General features: G+C 49.8%; 4 protein-coding genes across 4 annotated transcripts; 1 reads left to right on the top strand and 3 right to left on the bottom strand.

Moving 5' to 3' along the window:
* Positions 1-1,169: 1,169 nt before the first annotated feature.
* On the bottom strand, positions 1,170-2,941 carry LRP88_02219 (cytochrome P450; the record flags this gene model as incomplete). The annotated part of the gene is made up of 3 exons (XM_083238887.1): positions 1,170-1,546; positions 1,606-2,758; positions 2,813-2,941. The coding sequence occupies 3 exons, from the start codon at positions 2,939-2,941 to the stop codon at positions 1,170-1,172; spliced, it is 1,659 nt and encodes a 552-aa protein (XP_083105482.1).
* A 6,507-nt stretch (positions 2,942-9,448) lies between these two features.
* LRP88_02220 (uncharacterized protein) lies at positions 9,449-10,195 on the bottom strand (the record flags this gene model as incomplete). The annotated part of the gene is made up of 1 exon (XM_083238888.1): positions 9,449-10,195. One exon carries the CDS (start codon positions 10,193-10,195, stop codon positions 9,449-9,451), a length of 747 nt encoding a protein of 248 aa, XP_083105483.1.
* Positions 10,196-16,238: 6,043 nt separating this feature from the next.
* Positions 16,239-17,781, top strand: LRP88_02221 (enolase C-terminal domain-like protein; the record flags this gene model as incomplete). The annotated part of the gene is made up of 4 exons (XM_083238889.1): positions 16,239-16,283; positions 16,349-16,456; positions 16,510-17,115; positions 17,176-17,781. The coding sequence occupies 4 exons, from the start codon at positions 16,239-16,241 to the stop codon at positions 17,779-17,781; spliced, it is 1,365 nt and encodes a 454-aa protein (XP_083105484.1).
* Positions 17,782-18,203: 422 nt separating this feature from the next.
* Positions 18,204-19,352, bottom strand: LRP88_02222 (Aldo/keto reductase family-domain-containing protein; the record flags this gene model as incomplete). The annotated part of the gene is made up of 1 exon (XM_083238890.1): positions 18,204-19,352. The coding sequence occupies one exon, from the start codon at positions 19,350-19,352 to the stop codon at positions 18,204-18,206; it is 1,149 nt and encodes a 382-aa protein (XP_083105485.1).
* Positions 19,353-21,459: the final 2,107 nt, after the last annotated feature.

The raw sequence follows: 21,459 nt of genomic DNA on the forward strand, positions 1-21,459 counted from the left end.
TTACAGGCATGATATCCGTCGAAGGGCTAGTTAGACGCACATCCTGGGTTGATGCCCGTCACTCGGACATAGAACCTGCTGAACTTTGCTGCCAGCAGCCTGACTAGATGGTCAGTAGCTGCTTTGCTCGTAGCGTAACTTGTGAGGTCCACATTTGTAGCATTGTGCATGCTAGCGCAGGAACTCGTTATGATAATGACACCGCGACCTTGGTTTCTTTCGAGCTGATTGTTGCCTAGGTCAAGTTGCGATGCAGCAGAGAGCAACGGCAGTAGGGCTACGGAGAGAAAGTAGTGCGCTGTGGTGTTGACAGAAAACGTGTCGGCCCAGTCTGTGTCTACCGACGACCACATGGACCCCTGTAGCTCCGGAAGAGGCGCCGTCAGCACGTCACACTGAACCGGGGGATCTCGTCGGATACCGGCATTTGAGACGAGAATGTCGAGGTGGCTCTCCCGGTGATTAACGTAGTCCGCAAGCTCCTGGATATCCCGTTTGGACGACACGTCGCATGGTACGCTAGAGATGGATAAGTCGCATGTTGATATTTATATACCGAGGAGTAACTTGCCCAAATGCAACTCCTCCCGAGGATTGACCCAGTTCGTTAAGCTCGGCCACCTTTTCTTGGATAGGCTCCGAGGGTAGAGCCACCACATAAACTCTAGCCCCATTCACCACGAGACCCTGCCATCACCGGTAAGCTGCTACAGAATCAAAACAAGTGCTGTATGTTACAGAGCGCACCTTGCTGATCATAAAACCCAGCCCACTGCTGGCACCTGTGACAATTGCGACATGGCTCTTGACGCTAAAGAGTTGTGCGATGTTGAGCGAGGCCATTATTTTGTGACGGGCGGCTTAATTATATAAAAGGTGCAGATTAATTGGTTGGCGAGAAGTTGTAGTCGAGGGGTGGGCGGTCTCAGGGTTTATGTATGAGCTGCCGAGATTGTGGCTGTCGGGGAGGCCGATGATTCAACTGAGGCATTTGTCACGGTTCTACAGAGTCTGAAGATCTCCTGCTCGAAGGTCCTTCTTTTCTAGTTATTTTTATCCAGTTTATAGTTAGATCTACCTCAAGCACAGCAGTCCTTCCCACATCTTATCAAATCCTTTCTCGTCTTGGCCCCATGGTCATCCAGCCGAGATCCCTCCGTTCCTTCTCCTTACTCCTTATAGTGCTCCTTTGTCCTTTCTTCAGCCGTGCTTAGACATTCGGCCGTCATGGCTGTCTCCCTTGGAATGAGCTTCACCTTGAACTCACGGGGGATCGCCACCAGTGCTGTCTTGAACTGGTTGTACTCGACGTAATCGGTATTGGGTGGCATCTCCTCGCTGGCGACAATCTTGTATGAAGACAGCAGCCGGACTAGAGCCGCGTACAAAAGGCGAGATGCAATGTATTGGCCGGAGCAGGCACGAGAGCCAGTTCCGAAGCTCAGATGAGCAAGCCCGACACTCTCTGCCTCGGTGGGCGGATCCAGACTCTTCAGCCATCTCTCAGGGTTGAACTTACCACCGTCGGGCCCGAAATGATCAACGTCTAAGGAACTGCGTCAGCTTCACTCGTTGTGGCTCGGTGAATTGTCCAAGCGAACTTACCATGGTTGCCGGCCTGCGCATTGATGAGAATCATGGTCTTGGGAGGGATGATTGCACCATTCCAGTTGACTTCGGTGACTGTCTTGCGAGGGAGACTCATGGAGCTGACGGTGTAGTATCGACCAGCTTCCTTGATGATGGCATTGATGTATGGGATCTTTTCCTCCACGTAGCATTTGGTCCAGGCATCCCGTACGTCAGGGTAGTGGCGCTTGATGTCCTCATAAGCCCGGTCCTGCCAGAGCTGACCCTCCTTTGTCGAAAGCGAGCCGATGCAGGAAGTCAGAGTCCCCGGGATGGTCTCGAATCCACCCGAAACCAGAGACAGGCAGATAGATGAGACCTCGACGCCCGTCAGCTTGGTCTCCTGGTCCTTCAGGATGGCGGCCGAGATGCAGGGCTTGTCCGTCCCTTTCTTGATCATGTCACGGACCTTGTCAAGAAGCAGGTTCAAATAGGCGTCACGTCGTTCTCGAAGCTCCTTGGACCGAGCATTCTTTTCGTTATTGGGCAAGTATCGTAGGATGGGGACGTAGTCTTGCAGGTTTTCGGACGCACTTCGCAGCAGTGAGATGGCGGATCCCACGTGCAGGATTTCGCGGAGCAAATCGTCGTAAACAGCGTCCATTCGGATGCCGTAGCAGAGGGTCAGGGTGGTGTTGAGCGCGTACCGCTGGATATAAGGCCGGACGTCGATCTCAATCTCGCCATTTCTCGAGTCTTTTTGCATATCCCTCAGGATGCAGTAGCTCTCAAGGTCAAACATGGGATAGTAGTTCTTCAGAGCGGGTCTTCCCAGTGCGGTGCCAGCTGCCTTGCGCTTCTTCCTGCAAGAGTCGTCCCAAGGAGAGGACCCGATGGTGAAGCCCTGAGTGCTGCTGATGACGCCATGAAAGGTGTAGAGCTTTGGACGGTCAATGACGGCATTCTGGTTGCCGAGAAGCATCTTCTTGCAGTCCTCAAATGAGTTGACCACGACAGCCCTGGTGTTTCCAAGCTTGATCTGGAAAACAGAGTGGTTATACTGACGCCACCACTTCTCGCATGTACTGGCATGATCTTCACCAAGCTGGAGAAGGTGTCCCAGCACCGGGACGGCACCAGGAATCTCTGGTAGGCCCTTGATATGAGGTATGTCGGTAGCGTACAAAAACTGCAAAGATCAGGGCCGGCTCAAACCATAGGGGTGGTGACAGAGAAAACGTACATTGTAAAGCACATAGGTCACCAGGACCACGGCGAGCGCCGTCAACATTGGCCCGGCGTACTCATGGTCCCTGAGCTGGGCCCATCGATAGCCCAGAAGCTCTGGGCGCAGGTCAAACTTGACATCCATGAGGGACTAGGAACTTGGCGATATCACTGCTCGATAAACATGTGCGTGCACCAGTCGATAGCGATGAACATAGGTGATCAAAGCAACAAGGTAGCGTTCAAGTTATGTTACAGATATGATTCCTATCTTCAAAGGACAGCCCCAGGCACAATCCCGCTTCCCCGCGATGTGGCGGAAGTTTGGCGTCGGACCCTCCGACGACCCTCCGACGAGGGCCTCCCTGATTAGCGATACCACTTTATACGAGATAAAGCTATCAGTCATATCACCGTCGGCCGGATCGACGAGTGTCAGCATATCAAATAAGAGTGGAAAGGCCGATTGTCGCAATGCTGCGCCTTGCGACTGTTAACGATGGATCCTCAGTTGGAAGGCAAACCATCAACAAGAGCCGCGACTTTAACTTGGTACTCCTGTTCCTTGATACTTCGGTCAAAATGGCGGACCACCTCTAGCTGGGAGAAGAAATGGTTCCCGAAGAGGCTGGCTGAAGAGTGTAGCCAGACCCAGAATGACGCGCCATGGCGGCGCGCTATTCGAGGTAGTCAATTTGAAGCTGTGCTATCTCCTTGCAAATCGACTCAGCGACAATCTCTCGAGCAGTCGCCTGGAATTGTGCCTTCAATCGGAATGCTTCGACCAGACTAGCTAGCCCAGCTGACTAGACAAGCGCAGAGACAGGGGTGGGCTCGATGTTCCCAGACGTCGCGGATGTGGGAGGGCGCCTTGGGTTGGTCGGCAAGAGCAGGCCAGAGAGAAAAAGAAAACAAAACAAGTCAAGACGCTGTTCACTTCAGCAACGTGCGTGGTAAATCGTCAAAAATAAGGCCGTTGACGAGAATAACCTGAGGAATAAAGGTGAAGCAGGAAGGATGTTTACTCATGTGCAGCTAATCAGACGCAGGTGGGGCCTCTGTTATCTGTGCACAATCTCCCTAATTGCGCCGGGGCCGGGTACCTTCCCCACTAAAGGTGCAATAAGAGCTTAACGCTCTCTCGCCAATTCTTCTAATGTTTCAGATAGTGATTTAGTAGCGTACGCGTGGCTGAGGGACAATCACATTAAGCCAAGCCACACTGATATGAAGAAGCACAAGCGTATAGCAGACAACACTTCTATTTGGTAAAGACATATAAATAAATTCGTGCATCTGGATCCTTTATGTCTCCGAGAACCTTTTTCGCTGTCGTTATCGCTTCCTACGTCAAATGAATCACTTATCTCAGTGGTGATGTCACGTTATGGAAGCACCTGTCTTTAACGCACTCCACAACTCCGCCATAGCCCAGGACACTTCCGATCCTCAGTACAAGCCCAACCGATCCAATATTTTACTAATCCTCCATTTATACTGGTGACGATCCGGGGAGATACCATCTTCTAATTTACTACACACTAGACGAAAGTTGACTTGGGTGGTATCAGCCTGATGTTTGAGCTTTGCAGAAGGCATTCCTGTTTGGCTACCCTAGACGAAGAAGAAGCAAGACTGGGAGCGAAGAGATGCACGTGACCCTACCCACGTGATCTCCACTTTGTTATGATGCATCGCGACTGCAGCCTGCGAGCAACTTCATCATCATCATGACCACAAAACATCACTTTTCGCCCCTGGACCTCCTTTCCGCACCAACAACCCTGCATTTCACTGGTTATTCGGAGTATTTATAGTCATTTTCACCATTTTAATCATCACCACTTTCATCAAGAAAAGACTCTGTTGATCAACATACAGCCATACTCTTCAGGTGCTCCGGGCTATCATCACAATATCGCCTTTTGTCCACCACACTGCTGCTGGGAAAGGGATAATAGAAACATATGATTATTGCCAGCCTCTGATGTTCTCTTTTACAAGCAAACATCTGTTGTAGAATGTCATCATGGCCAATTCTGTGTCGCCGTCAGCCTAGACTGGGCAAATCCATGAAATTGTGGTCGTTGATTTGCAAGTGATCAGCCTTGTCACGGAGAATTGGCTCACATCGTCTGCATTATCATCTACCCTGCCCCTGTCTGGGCCCGAACCCTTGAATTTTAACACGTGAGCTGCTTGGCAATGGTCTCCAAATACCCTGATTCTAGATGTTTGTCGATTACCACTTTTGCACAGGTCCCTGTAAAGCGTCCAGCAGACCTTGAGACTGCACAGAGTATGATGTGCAAGCCGCGCCTGCGTGCAATCTTACTCAGTGATTTATGAAATCGGCTTAGACGGAAACCGTTGCTGGCCTAATAAACAGTTTGCTTGTCAATGTGAGTGGCGTTTGTCAATAGCTTGGCGCAAGCAGGCTCACTATTTACCAAACGCCACCCTACTCAACCTCCTGCATGGATGAATCAATAGTCGCTTGCTGAGACACGGCTCGGCCACATCAGCTCGTCAGTTCCGGAAATCTCTTTATGCAATGCCAACAGACATCTTTTCTTGCAACTGCGGGAAGATATTCTGATCAAACCTTCCCTGGGGAGCCTGGTGCATAGGTCACCTGCTACTGGTATATCATGATCGCCTTCATGGGGGTTGCGAGTCGGGAACCCATGGAACAGAGGTCTGAAAATTCTGAAAATATTATGAGGCTTCGTATGTAGACGATCAAAGGACTGGGAATAACAGTTTCATAAGTCAATTCAGCGGGATATGACGCGGCCAATGGTCGGCTGATATGCTTCCAAGATGCGTCTAACTTCGAAGTCTCGAAAACACGACAAGCAACGATTTTCAGCATTGGAAACTAGTATTAAAAGGGCTCATATGCTGATCTTTCTCCATTGCGGTATCAATCCGAAAAGAAAAACCATCAATAATAGCCATTGGGCGCATTCGACACCGACTAACGGAGGATTTAATATCATTTATATATTTGAATTCTTGAACGGAGCTTTTCGTTTATGTTTGGATCATTTCGCGAGTTAGGTTGTCATTGGGTCCTAGCAATAGTGTCCAAGACCTCAAATGTGAAGCGAAGCGAGCCTCCAACGCTTATCACTAGTAGAATTCCTAGCCATAGACATTCGAATGATCATATAGAGTGCATGTACGGTGCATGTACGTCGTAGGGTTGCTTGTGGTGTTGGGAGGTAGGGTCTAGGTGGTCAAGACACAGGCGAAGTCAGGAAAAGCACAGATGAAGAAATCCCATACAAATGGTGGATCAATTAGTATAGAATAGCTGCAAGGTTTCTAGAGAACCAGTTACTGCCTAGTATTGTCGTTGGTGATGAACAACCCTGACTTGCCTATCCACCTCAATGCCCCGGCTTTATATCCGATCTCAGGATTATATGTTAAAGGATATTATTACCCTCAAGGGAACTCATACTGAAGTAAAATGAAGATAGCCCTTTATTGTGAGCACGACAATGTCCTCAAAGCACCATCTTTGGGCTATTTCCTGACCTTCATCATGGGACTTGCGTTTCTGCGATGTCACTGGAACTACCGGATGGCCCTTTAGAGAAGCGGGTCGTGGACATGTGCAAGCAAGTACCTAAAACGCTAAGTACTCTAACGTAGGCACTCGAGGAGAACTGACAGGGAATTGGAAAAGCTAGGACAAGCGTGCGATACATATCCAGCGTTCCATGTCCCCAGGCCTGTCTTTCCCTTAGAAACGATGGTCGCAACGTAGGCGTGCCCAGAAGGCGGCAGAATTGCCATGAGTTAACCGGCTTATTTTACGTTTCAGGATCATCAGATCTACCATCACCGTAGTGGTAGTCGTATTACAGAGGCTCACCGAAGTGACCAGGCAGGACGAGATAACCCCATTTCATGATAGGAGTCTCAACTATGCCATCTGGCCGAGGTTAGAGTGACGGCTTCAAGACGAGAGTATACCGATGGAGAATGAGTCATCGACAAAGGTGCGAATGCAAGCACGAAATCTTGGTCAAGGGAATTCCCGCTATTGTATTTCAGCGACGACAGTGATGTGCCGCAATTAACTCATGAATGACATTGTTGTTCAGTCAGCACTTCGTCCTCTCTCAATATATGCGTTAGAGGGCGATACATGTCTTGATGTCATGATAAATCCACTCTAGTGTTTGCTCGCTTTCCACACTGGAGTCCTGTTCCTCTGGGTCCTCTGGGATCTCTGTGCCTACGGCGACAGTTCCTTTAGGTGCTTAAGCTGGTACCATTCGCCCCCATTCATCTTCTGGTCCGACCGAGCCCATGTCGTCCTAGCCGCCGAGTCTTTATCCCGTCACTCTAGGCCTTCTGGAAGAGGCTCTTATCTCTACAAGGTTGGCATCTCTTGGCCATGCGCTGGCATCGCGATCCATCGGCTTATAGGCAATTAGGAGGAATCGGAGTGGCCTGGGCTCTGCGAGCTGCACACTCCAAAGCAGTTTAGAGATAGGCCATTTCAGGTTATGTTATGAACCAGTGGATGAGTTTTAGAGGGTCGTTGGCGTTGAGACTGAGCCGGAGTTGGCCACCCAGAGAGCATTCTGCCTGACGGCAGGTCTCGATGGAATTCTTTAGAGTACATGAATCCAATTCGCGGTCAACCTGGCAGCAAATTTACACGTGCGCGAAAGCTAGCTTTTCTATGATATACTATCTGGTACCAAAGAGAATCATTAACATCGGCCTTCAAGCCGTAAATAATTTCTACTTTCATCGCCTCCGTCATTCATTCAGTTGCGGTGCCATTGATGATTCAGTTCTCGGCCCACAAGGAGGAAGATATTGACCAATACCACAGGATGCAACTCATGTCGATGAACGAAGGTGACTTGATAGGTACATCAAGCCTTGGCAGGGGACATCTTTAAGGAGATTGTGAAATAGTGAACGCTTGTGGCCAACCTGGGCGCACCATGCTCAATTCCGGGCCATGACTCGGTCAGCTTGATATCAAAACGATGAGATGACCATCGGCCAAGCATAGCATCTGTTGCAATATCGGAGATGCCAGAGACGCCACGACCAAACAAACGGGAAAAGGATTTTGTTCCAGTCAGCAACAGTGGCTTCTATTCGAGCGTCTAGGTACTAGCAACCGTCATGGCGAATACAGTCCGGAGTCCTGAGCCAGTGGCCCATGTCTTTGGCATCTACTCTTTCCTGTGGATGAGACAAAAGAAGACAAGAAGCCCTGAAAAAAGCTGCCCGAGACTCAATTGACTTATCGCCGGCAAACAGACTTGGCCGAAGAGAATTACGGAGTTGCTTTTTCTTATTATGATGTCCTCGACAGAGGCGGTTGTCCACAAAAGCAAGGGGACACTTATAAATACATGTCGAAAAATGACTCAAAATGAAGGCGCCCATACTAACAGGCATCAGAGAAGCAGATAAGTTAGTCTGTATTGCGACAATCTCGAAGTGTTGGGCTAATGTGTGGTGGGACTCTGACGAACGAGCGCGCCGTGGGCTCACTCATCCAACGTAATGGGGTGACTGGTACGACAAGTAAGCATCTCTAGCATCTGACTATGGGATTTAGCTGCATGTGACGTAGCAAAATCTGTCTTGTTAACCTAACTTGTCAAATGGAGGCCAAGTCGATAAGCTCGCGACTAGAGACAAGGATCGAGGATCGGGGGTTGGTCAACGGTCAGTAATCCTCTAGCGATGGAATTTATTGCAGCGGAATAAGGGCAATAAAACGTGATCCTCCGCTCAGTCGGGCATAGCAATGACATGCCATGGCTGACTGACGTCTCCGTGGAAGCCACATTCCACATCATCTAGAAGTTAGGTAAGATAGAGCTTTCAAGAGCAAAGGACGCAAGTATTGTGGGAATAGGGAAGCCTCACGATAGCAGCAAGCTCTTAGAGCTGCAATGCTTGGATGTTATTGGATTAAACTGGTAGAAATAGTTGGATATGCCTCCTCTGAGCTATAAAAGACCACTGATGATGTCGTTGATGTGGTCTTTGACAGTTGTATAGCCCATAAAGCACCCGTTCCAGGTCGTTGTTCCTTGCCTTTTGGTTTGCGTCTCTACCTTTGCTTGTGCAGCTGGGAATCGCGTTTGCTGACGGTCCAGCTTGTCGCTTTGGCACATGTGGTGAAGTCCATTAGTTATGTTGAATTCTCCCAGTTTCGTAGGGCTGTGGACCTCTCGCTTACGGAAAGCTGAGGGCGTCGTGGTTAACCTCTGGTTAATGCCCAGGACTACAGTTTTTACCCGCTCTAAATTGATTACTTGAGTACCTAGCATGGTTTCTCGAGCGGCTTCTCATTGACCGTGATGGCAGATATTTCATCCAGAACATGTCACCAGTTGGCAATGATGTAAAAAGACCAGCACGCAACGAGAGTGTCAGTGTGTCGTCATATGTGGGCAAGATCATCACTGAACAATAGCGGCAAATGGCAGTGAATGCTCATTTATTGATTGCACGAGGCAAATTTCTCAAGGCAAGAGTTATCAGAATAAGTGTAGGGAGAATGATAGTGATCGACTAGAGCACGATGTAGGCCCCCATCTCGAAGCATCCGATGTGGAAGAGTGTGGGAACAGGCCAGACATGCACCTGTCACCCTCTACTCGGTCACAAGCCAAACCCGATAAACGATGTACGGCTGGATGACCTTGGTAATCTCCTTGACCGGGGGCAGGATGGGAACAGTAATGTCCCACTTGGTAGTAGTGATGACGTTGACCAGCTGGGGGTTGTCTTTGCCGACGGGAGGCTTAACCCACTTGAGCTCCCATTTGATCAAACCCTCGCCAACGCTCGAAGTAACCAGCTTGAGGAAGTCGCTGTTAAACTCAATATCGAGCAGCGGCTTTGCCTCCTTGGGGATCACCGCGGTGATAGACAACGTGCCCTCATCGGAAAGGAGGGATCTGATTGGGGGAAGCACAGTAGTGATGGTGTCGATCTTCTTGGCTTGGTCGCTGGTCGTAGTGACACCATCGGCCGCCTTCGAGTTGACAGAGACTTCGGTACCATGGGGGGGCTCGGGCCACCCGATGTACTCGATTTTGACCTCGGAAGTACCATAGGCCGTCTCAACTAGGACCGTCTTGTTGTTGAAGTGGTCGATGGGGAGAAGGATCGGCAGCTTGAAGCTGATATCCACGTTCTGGCTCGGGGGCGTCTTGCCATCGCCACCGCTGAAGGCCTTGATGGAAAAGCGCAGGCCACCCGCCCAAACCTCTCGCTCAAAGAATGGAGTGAAGAAGAAGCCGGGGATTTCGCCCACAGCCTTGAGCTCGAGGTACCGGCCCTGGCCATGATACTGGGCCGAGATGCCTTCAGGTGCGATGGGAACAAGGGAGGCCATTGTGTGAGAGTGTTTGTGGTGGTGTTGTATTGATGATGGACTTGGATGTATTGAGTGATGGGTTGATGATGTGTTGACAATGTGTTCTTTGTTATAGTTGAAGGCCGGCCCTTGATGGGTTAACTGAGCCAGAAGATCGAGTGATGGGTTGGTTTGACCTCACTCAGTTGGAGGGAAGGGCTATGAGTATATATAGATAAAGCGGGACGTAGAGATGAATTCAACGACCTATCGCCATTGCGCGTGTCTATCAACGAAGAAAAACGGCCCGATGACCTGATATCTCAACAGTATGGTGCCATAATAGTTGTCAGAGACGCGGTTTAGTCGGTGGAATGTAGGGAGGGGTCTGGACCGCAGCTGAATGGTTGCACAGCCAGCCGCGGATACACCTTTCCCCTGCTGTATGGCGACTTTCCTGGCCTCTTCGATTAGCCATTCCAGTCTTTGTGAGTACACTTGTTACATAGCAGTTGAGGACAGGGTGCAATGCTATGTGAATGCTGAGTAGTTACAACATACCGTTGGCAGCACAGCAGGAGTTGGCAAACGCTACTACTGTGAGAGAGTCTGTCGTTACAGTATCTTTGTGGTTAAGGGTTCATGGAGGTATCAGTGGAGAAGGCCCGTTTGACTTGGTAGCTACACAAAATAGTCAACAAATCTTAACCAAGAACAAAGTACCTTGGCATGTGACTAGCCCAGCCAGCCACGGGGCGCGGCACGGGACGAAGCCTAGCCTTGATGTGAAACACTGTCTCGATAACTGAGCTAAACGCAGGGGCTATCAGCTGAAAGCAAGGCAGGAAATTGAGGCGCTCACCCTAATATCACATATGTAAAAGGCAGATAGAATGTGACAATGCAGCGCCTTAGACCATGGCGGCATGGTCAGCCTTCAGCTGCGGTTTATCAAGCCACATTTACCCCAATCAGCTGTCAACGTCATCAAGCAGGGTACATGGACTCAGCAAAATCCTAATTTGATCTATCCCCGAGAATGCATGTGGAACGAAACTTCCTCCTCTAGGCGTGGCTCGCATGTGACGTTGTTGAGGGCACTGGTGGGGTTTTGCTCATCCGCAAACTTAGTATTTGGTGAATACCTGGGGACCAGAACGCCACAAGTACTTGGGGCTACACGTGGTGTTCTTATTACTAGAATTATGTCATGCGGTAGCATAAAAAGAAAAGAGATCTTGTCAAAACCGAGGTTTAGGCTTTCCTGTGATTAATCATCCCCATATCAAGGTTTCAGGGAGAAGTCAATGGGCAAAGGCAAGCCCAGCAGCGACCATCGGGGTGCTTCAGCCACCTGCACTTTTTGCCACCTGTTTCCCAGGTGTCACCGTAACCACCTCAGGAGGAGGATAAAGCCACCAAACACTGACTATTGCTTCCAACATAAGGCTATCTCCATACCCAAACCTAGCACAGGCTGAGGCTCAGGCTCGAGAAATTGACCACCTCGCAGCACCGGCGGCCGCAGAATAGCAGGTTTCGTCGCCAGTGCTTTGCCCCTTTTTGACAGAAGAAACATAGATTTGAATTGTGAGACGTCTAACCCATTATTATTATTGTCTGCAACGATGACAAGAAGCCATCAGCCACAACAGCAAAAGACACAGTTATCAATACGTGGCGGCATCAAAATCCAATACCGTAAAACACCGTAACCTAGGAGTTGCTCTCCTTGTAGGGTACTATAAATTCGACGGCCCGCGGGGCCCCTCGAGTTTCTAACTTTCCTTCCTACGATTAATATTTTACTGTGCAATGAAGATCAAGTAGAAGCAGAGGAAGTCGAGAAACTGCATTGCAAAGGGGACAAGAGTGCTGCCAGAAGTCTTGCTGTACACCGCCGCCAACGAGCAAAACTTTGCTCCCGGAAACTAGAGGCCTCAAACACAGCATTAGAGCGCCGCAACATGTTATTCAACAAAGGATGGTCCACGCTGCTCATCGTGAGCTTGTTCTCACAGAAATGGCCCTCTTTCAGCTTAGCGGCTTTCCCGACCCCCCCTTTCTGTCTATGCAGGAATACAAAAAGATATGCAACGCTTGTTAAAACACACCCGTCACATCTGCGTTATATCCTACAAGTAGTACCTACAATGCCAGACCAGTAGACCCATTATTCCACCTATATAACAGGAGTACTCGTCGGCGTGCTTTGCTCTCCTCGACATGAGAAGTCCCGGGACTCTGCACGCTGTATAAGGTTGAGCGAAGAACCTTGCGGAAGCGTTTCTGTTTGAGTCACGACCAAATTAGCATTCAGCTGTGTCTGCCAAAAGATTTATTTGCAGATACTCAGTAACGAAATAGAAGGCCCTGGGCTCGTGTAAAAGAAACGCAGGATCTTACCTGAAATTCCGTGCTCAACGTGACTACACAAACCTCATGCGCCCGTATAATAATCTCACACGCCTTCTCAACAGCCGCGTTGGGACCAAGTTGAGGCATACGATCGGCAAATAAGAGTAAAATAAAGCTTCCATGGAGCAAGTAAATGCCAAATAGATATGGCATGAAGGATAGCTCTGGGTCGCAGGCCAAGATACGGGACATGGCATCTGACGCGGCTATAGCATGCGAAGCACACTTCATAAACCCTACAGAAGGGATCCATCCATCTTTGTTATCCAACATGGAGACTGCATCCCATTTTCCGTGCAGAAGAACGTGAAGGACGTGGAGGATGAAGGTACTGTATGCGGTGACGAGCTCTGCCTGTGCATGCTGGCGGTTGGACGGTGCTCGCCGACTGTGATATGCAGTGGTATTGGAATGGTGGCGAGTGTCGTTGTTATCTCTGCGGGTGTTGTGCCCAAGTTGAAAAGTCTCGTCGTATTGGGAGGAATTTACGGTGCTTGGAGTGCGGACTTGACTGGATGGGATCGTCGCGCCGTCAAGGGCATCGACTTGATACAAGTCAGCCAAGTCAGCAATGCTCTGCGCACAATCAGCCATGATCTGTTCAATCATAGCCGTGGCCGTGCTATGTTCATCTTCGTTATCATGTTGCTGCTCTCCCATAACCCCGTTCGTGTTGTTCCTCGACTGCCGCATATTGCCAAATCTGGGATGGCACTTCTGACGGTGCAGCTGGATAACATCGCCTAGAATTGTCATGAGGGGTAAGAAGTACTCAAAGAAACTGATTCCTGAAACTCGTGTTGGAGCCCCGAAACCGCGTCCTGGATGCCGTTGCTGCTGTTGCGAGTCATCAACAGCTATGGGGTTGTCGCCTGTGATTGTAGGATTCCCTGAAGGTGACAGTGACTCCCAAGCCTGGTCTGACAGAGGTGCGTACAATTGGCACTCATCATCAAGAATGCGTAGGGGTGCATTGAAGGCAAGAGCCAGGTGTCGATCGAGACAGAAGATCAGCCAAAACACCCGCCGACGCTCTTCTTGTATTTCCGGTATTGACAATCCCGTACGCGCAGCCTCACAAGGTCTACAAACGCATGGCGCGTTCGTCTTGCCCCCTGTACACATGGTTGATCCTGCTCCCGACGGCTTGTCTTCAGGGGTGTCTTCTCGGTTTAGGCACATGTTGTTGGACAGACGCAGTGCCTTGTTCCACCACCTGATACAGTCCGTCTTAAAGTCACCGCCCGAAACCACGATGGTAAGGAGGACGAACATGAGGACATCATCTATAAGGGGCGTAGGTGGAGATGCTGAAGTGGATGAGAACTGATAATCGTAGTCGTGTGGACTTGTCTGATGCAAGCTACCAAAGGTGGCATCAGCCGAGGCAGGAAACTTGAAGTCCTTGACCAGAGGCCCATCTGATCACGAAATATTTAGCAAGACCCATGAAATAGTGACAGATGCCTCACCAGTAGTCCTATTCCAGAGGTCACGATCTCTATCCTGGATCAACCCCATCATCAACCTTCTCAACCCCTCACAAACGCGCGACTTTTGGCCAGGCAGCAGAAACAATGAGCTCTCAACTGTTTGCGCGCTGACCCAGAGCATCGTGACCAACAGAGCTGGTGTAGATCTTCGAGGGTTAGTAGATCGGAGGAGAGACTCTTTTCTCAGGACGTGAACGAGGACATAGGGCGAGGAACATCGAAACAAGGATCCACCAGGCTCGACAAAGTAAAGCTCCAACAGCTCGCATGCAAGATCAGCGTCGATGATGCCTTCTAGCATGGGGACAATGGGCTTGAGACATTTGTAACGACATTCCCGGGTGCTACTGGTATCTCGGCATTGCGCTGTCGTTTGTGATGGCGCAGTTGTAAACCAGACACCTTGATCTCCTGAACGGTTCTGCCCGTGTGCAGATGATACGGAAACACGTGGGCCCTGTGGCGATGCAAGTATATTGGGGATGGGTGCCGTCGCAAGGCAGAGATCAGGTAGAGCATGAAAAGCAGACTGATTACCATCCACGTGATATGCTTGGCCAGAAGCTAATGTAGTTGTCGTGCTTTCCAATGACTGAGGTGGTGGCGCATCAGTGTGTGATGAGAAAGAGTTGTGATTGTTCGTAGCCCGGCTAGAATCGTCCTGTGGCACGCGCGAAGCATACAAATGACTGATACCCTCGTCTGCGTCCAAGATATTTTGAGCAGCAGCTATTGGGTCATGATTTGCAATCTCGCGTGATGTCGCTTGCAAGTTCTCGCCTGGTTGTGTTTGCAACTGCTGCTCCTGTTGCTGTTGTTGACGCAGCTGCGGATGTATGTTTTGCTCCAGCTCATGGTTGGCTTCGGAGGAATCACCATCGCCATCCCGGGTATCATGGTCATCTGGCCGTTGCCGGATGGTTCTCGAGCCTGATGATTGCCGCGTAGCTTTCCTAGAGCTCGGCTTGCGACCACGCCGGCCAATGCTGCGGGCATAGTGGCAGCTCTGATCATATTCTGTCAAGACAGGGAGTTATTAATCATGATTTGAGAGATAACGTTGTGATATTGCAGGACAAGATAGTACCATCCCTCCACTGCCCAGATCCTTCGACATTGAGCCATTAGACACGGTGAGAGTTGCTTACCTTGACAACGATGACTACACGACGAACAACATCACAATGTCAGCCCATTGCTCCCCAATTAGTAGTGCTTTGTGGCATCATATCTCAGTAGGTATCCAGAACACTTACCACGGCTTTTGCCCATCACAACGCACCCTCAGCGCGTTACATCTGTCGCAAGCGCGTCTTGTTCTCCTGCGACCACCGAATGATTGAACGACCTGTGTTTCTGAGAATCCATTGTCCCCACCGATCTGAGAGTGCCCATCATTGTACCCCGTATCCATTTTGATTAGGGTCCTCGCGATATCGGATTTCGGTTCGTGCTCATGCAATCAGGGAAGCTCCTGATGAATGAGCGGAGCTAAACATGTGCCAAATAACCGTGGGGTAATTGTGATCAAGATATCGGTTATTTATTACGTGGCAAACATTCCCGTGACAACTTGACTAGTCCATTTTCGTCTTGGGAGAGTCGGTTATTATCCGCCGGGGCATTCTACAAATGGCTTAGCATCACTCAAGGCGGGGGAAGAGGACAGCAAGAATGAATGGTGATTGGCTTGCCTAATGAACCGACGGCAATAATATCATCAGTCAACTGATACCCGGGTAGGACAGGCATCGCTGGAAGGATGAGGGGAAATGAATCCTGGTAGGTGGCAAACGAGCTGAACGATCTTGTCATTACAGTAGGAGAGACGACCTTTACAGTAAACCATCGGGTAAAAGGAATGTTTCTTTGTACCGCAGTATCCCGAGAACTTGGGTCAATCGTGTTTTGACCGTCACTCTTGATACAGGATGTGATCCTATTAGTTCCACTTGGTCTCAGAAGGGGATCCAGTGTGGATATGGGCGCGACATTACAATATTGAACTCAAGAATTGCTGATGTATATAATGGTAAACAATACCAATAATTGGGAGCTGATCAACGAACAAGCGCTGCTTATCCTTTACCCATCATTGCCCTCCCGTGAAAAACTCTGCAATACAACATCTCCTTTCTCAAGTCTCAGTGATTTCCAGCCAAAAGAGCAGCATGGTGGTCATCAAGAGTATCCAGTCACACGATGTGCGATTTCCTGTGAGTATGGCTGCTCCGTTGGCTCCAAAGTATATGGAGAAGACTGACTGACGGGAGACATGCAGACTTCTCTAGACAAGGCTGGCTCAGACGGTATGAATCTATCTCCAGACTACTCAGCCGCTTTTTGCGTCCTTGAAACAGATGACCCTAGGCTTACCGGCCATGGCATGGTGAGTAATCTCATCCTTGGGGTTTTTGAATGTCTGTCTAACGGTCATCGTAGACCTTCACGATTGGCCGTGGCAATGAGCTTGTCTGTGGTGCGATAGACCTTCTTGCACCTCTGATCGAGGGCAAGGATCTCTCTGAACTTACAGCCGACTGGGGCAAGACCTGGCGGTACTTGACCTCTGACTCTCAGTTGCGCTGGGTCGGTCCAGACAAGGGCGTTATCCACCTTGCCCTCGGCGCTTTGGTTAATGCCATCTGGGACTTGTGGGCCAAGAGGCTAGGCAAGCCTGTCTGGCGCGTGATCGCGGATATGACGCCGGAAGAAGTCGTGCGGTGTATCGATTTCCGCTATATTTCAGATGCTTTAACCCCTGATGACGCCCTTGAGATTCTCAGAGCTGCGCAACACGGTAAGGAGCAGAGGATCCAGGAAGCTTTGAAGAACCAAGCTGTTCCAGCGTACACGACCAGCGCGGGATGGCTGGGCTATAGTGAGGATAAGATGAAGAGATTACTTCAAGAGAGCGTACAACAGGGCTTCAAGTATTTCAAGCTCAAGGTTGGAACAGATCTCGAAGAGGACCACAGGAGGTTAAAGATTGCGCGGGAAGTGCTAGGATATGATATGGGCAATGTGCTCATGGTGGATGCGAACCAGGTATGTTCAGCTCATTATCATGACATAGAGAAGATGTTTTACTTATTCCCGACTGCCTAGGTCTGGTCTATTCCTGAGGCCATCACGCACATGCAAGCTTTGGCCGAGTTCAAACCATGGTTCATTGAGGAGCCAACGTCTCCCGACGACATTCTGGGCCACGCCGCGATCCGCAAGGGATTATCCAACACACCCTATGGCCCAATCTCTGTGGCCACGGGTGAAATGTGCCAGAACCGTATCATGTTCAAGCAACTGCTTCAGGCGGGTGCTGTGGACGTGATTCAGCCTGACGCATGCCGAGTTGGGGGTGTCAACGAGATCCTCGCCATTCTACTGCTCGCGTGCAAGTTTGGTGTCCCTATCGTGCCCCATTCAGGCGGTGTTGGTCTGCCTGAGTATACCCAGCATTTGAGCACGGTTGATTATGTCGCTATTAGCGGTAAGAGGAGCGTGCTCGAATTTGTAGATCATCTACATGAGCATTTCCATCATCCTTCGAGGATCGAAAATGGCTGTTATGTAACTCCGCTGGAGCCTGGCTATAGCGTGGAGATGCTTCCAGAGAGTATGGAAAGATACAAATACCCAGGCGGGGAGAAAAGTTGGTGGAGGACGGAGGAAGCAAGGACGGTGATTGAGCAACCTCGAGTTAAGGCGCTATAGATGTGACGTGTTTCGTTTTCCCCCCATAGGTGCGGAAAATGTGAGTATACAGATATAGAGTTCCTTTAGGCTCAAGATATATTCACACAATTCATTCATTTCGGCAGCAGTGATGAACGTTGTATATATGTAAGGGTCGTAAATAAATAACTTGACGTTGGGATTCTATCCTTAGTCCAATCATGTTAAATGATGCTCAGAAGGATATAAAAGAACAAGTAGAATACGAGTCAGTAAGCCATTATTCACTCACCGAGTCTTGATTGTAGCTTGAAGCATTGTTGAGAACACAGAACAAGTTAGCTGAGCCTACTTTGTCGAGTTTCGAGTTGTTTACAATAGAGTTATATAAATGGATCACATATCGATAATTTCTAAAGCGTGCACTGCTAGTCCTTGAATACACAACCCCTTCCATCACTCTATCCTGCCGCCTGAATTGCTGTGGGTTGTGTCAAGCTATCCTTCTCCATCGTACTCGCTTGAACAGCGTCTTTCTTGGCACTGTTGGTGTTGTTCGGGAGACTAACCTCTTTCATCGACTTGGCTTTGCTGCCTGAGAAGTCATAATCTATCCATTCTCCAAGGATCGAGCGAACTCGCTCAAACAGGGGTCCGTTGCGCTCCAGAGTCTGCTGGTCAAGCTGGTTGTAGCTCTGCAAGCTCTCGGACGCTTCGCCACAAGTGAAAGGAGCCACTTCTAGTATTCTCTTAGCGGCAGCGACGTTTTGCTCCAGATCCGATAACGTGCTGATACCTGTAATTGTGGATACCGTGAAAGAAGCTGTGCAGCTTTGTCTAGCTTTCAGGATTGCATATTGCAACGCGATAGACGAGAGAGATTCTCCGTTTCCATTTCTTTCTACCCACTGGGCAGCTTCAGCCGCAGCCGCTCGCAAGCCTTCTGGCGCGGGGTGCCAGTCGCCCGTCAAGCCCGTGGGAATGCCGCCAGTTCTCAACAGACCAACAGCCAACGGACTTGAGCAATAGACAGAATATACACCAGCAGCACGGAACAGCTCGAAGCCACGTGTCTCGACTTGTGTGTTGTGGAGTGTAAGCTGTGCCCATGTTTGGACAACATCGACAGGGTGTCCATAACGTTGTCGCACCATGCTAGCAACCTCTGCAAGGACATCCATGTCGTATCCTGATATCCCAACGCGGAGGATAACGCGAGCGCGCTGGAGTTCCAAGAGGACGCCCACGGCTGTGACGGCCTCATCGATGGATACATACTCGACGTCGTGGCAGAATACAACATCCAAGTACGTCGTCTGGAAACGCTCCAGAGACCGAGCGACTGATTTGCGGATCCAGTCTGGTGAGTAGTTGAATTCATTCTCCTTGATCCGGCCGACCTTCGTCATGAGCTCATAGTCGCCACGCTTATACTTGGACTGGATGTCTGCGTGTGAGAGGGCTGCACCCATAAGCTGCTCAGAGGGCTCATAGTAAGGCGAGGTGTCGATGGTACGGACACCAAGCTCAAATGCGCGCAGAAGAATCTTGGTGATTGGGAGGGACTGTGGCTCAGGGTGTAGCTGGTAACTAAAGCCTGCCCCTCCCATTACCAGCGGGGGGGGATTGAGACAGGTGTGTGTTGGTGATGATGTTTGAATTGATCCCATGTTTGGCGTACTGATTTTATGACTTGAATGACGGGATTGATGGATAGAGCAACGATGTATAGTGCGGCGCTGAGAGTATAGTCGACTAGATGCGACCGAGATGGGGAGGTATTTGTTGCTGGCTGTGAGAGCGAGATGCGACAGTGCGATGGTCCTACCCGGGAAGTATAGTGCCATGTATGTGGAAATCAATGTCGATTTTTGGGGAAGAATGATCAAGAGGCTTCTTTACTCGTTGTTTAGGTCGCGTCTCGAAGAACAGGAAGAAGGGTGGGCGTACTTGATCAAGGGGACTGAACATTGGCTTGAAATTACCCGTAGCCTTGAGCCTAATAGAATCAAAGAGCGATTGGTAGCAATTACATTATGATATCCATGTGGCAAGATCAGCATCTAGTGAACCGTGTCTGTCGGTCGATTCTCACCCGTCGGTATAATAAGCTACATGGGATTGAATTAATGAGCCGTCGGGTCATTGCTGGGAACTCAAGCAAGCCTAGACTCATTGGCCCCCACAATGGAGAATCTTAAACCCGAGCCCATAACGTTCAGCTGACAGGAGACTCTGGACGAAACGGTCAATGTTATTGCATTTTCCCTTGATAATGAGAAAAGCTTCATCAATAGCAGCAACTACAGAGCAGACAAAGGTTAGATATGGCAATCGTTTCCCGTGAGATAATTATGGCGCCATTATATCATGGTACTCAGCAATCAGTATGGAGTTGCGACTGAGGGGTGGAAGCCCTGGTACCGTGCCTCAGCATCGTGGAGCCGGATCGGCTCGACACATGCATTAACGAGTGACGACCCTCCGCAAGGCACTCGGCAGCAGCCTGTGTCACGTGTTGGCAAGTTCCCATAGATAATAGGCAACAGCTTGTGCTGTGGCTGCCAACTTCTTTCTGTCTGTTATGGAGCCAGATGCCGAGCCAGCCTCTCGTAATATCTCACCGCACGACATCACCATGCGGACGTGCCAAGGCGGTCGAGAGCTTGCCGCGAAGGAATAACATGGCTTCCATCTTTTTCGGGTCAAAAGACTCGCAGTTTGCCGCGCCCCAGGGCACCATAGTACCACCACGAAAGCCTGCCCCTGACCCCTCCAACCCACGCCCGGAAACTAGGTTCGGTATATTGCCGTCGGAGGAAAATTCACGGTCGATTTTCATGGTGAGAGGTTGATTGTTCGTGGGAATATCGCTGTCTTCCATGCGAAAATGCTCAAGCTCCTAAGAGCCGAGATATATATCCGCAGAATATACCCGACGCTTCCAGCGACTGCTGCAGTCATGTAAATCCACATCACCGCCAAGATCTTCCCCATGTTTTCCCCACGATCCAGTCCTACAGTGTGGGGTAGCTCGGCCGAAAGATGGGCGAAGGGATCAGTGCCACTTTGCTCTGTTCGGGGACGCATGGACCGAGAACACTCATCATCTTCAAATGATGGCACGAGGCAACTCATCAATATCTTGTATCTCGTCCTCAGATGTTATATCAAAGATGAAGACTAGCATATAAATCCACCTATTTCATGCCACAAACTCGCCAGCCATCAAGAATTCGTCAGATCCAACGGCCACTATGCTCCCCAACGTCTTCTCTTTTTACTGTCTAGGCCTTTGGGCTGCCGTTTTTTCTCTCATAATCACGGAGACTTCCTAATCGGATCTTGCCTCGGACCTCCAAGGGGGTGTCATCATCAATGATACTAGCTTCTAGGAGGATGCCATTGTCACCTACGGAAACTACCAGTATACTACCTTCTACAGAAACACGCCTGCGGGTTACGGCACCCATTATGTCAATCTCGGACGCCTCCATGTGGTTCCCTCTGTTGGAAACTGGGAGATCATCACATTTACGGATTACATTCAGCGACGTGTCGACGGACACAAGAGAGGTCTTCTCGGGTCTTGCCGACAAGGTCATCATTGTAGATAATAATAATACCCAGCTTCGCTTCTCCTTCGCGTTGAATCGCGGAGACTACATTGACTGGTACGGAAGCCTCAGCAAGACTATGGGCTCGCTTGTTCCAATT

Source organism: Fusarium phalaenopsidis (genome assembly GCF_050370095.1).
Source record: "Fusarium phalaenopsidis strain FUZ10S chromosome Unknown contig_32284, whole genome shotgun sequence".
In the NCBI taxonomy this organism is placed as follows: Eukaryota; Fungi; Ascomycota; class Sordariomycetes; order Hypocreales; family Nectriaceae; genus Fusarium; species Fusarium phalaenopsidis.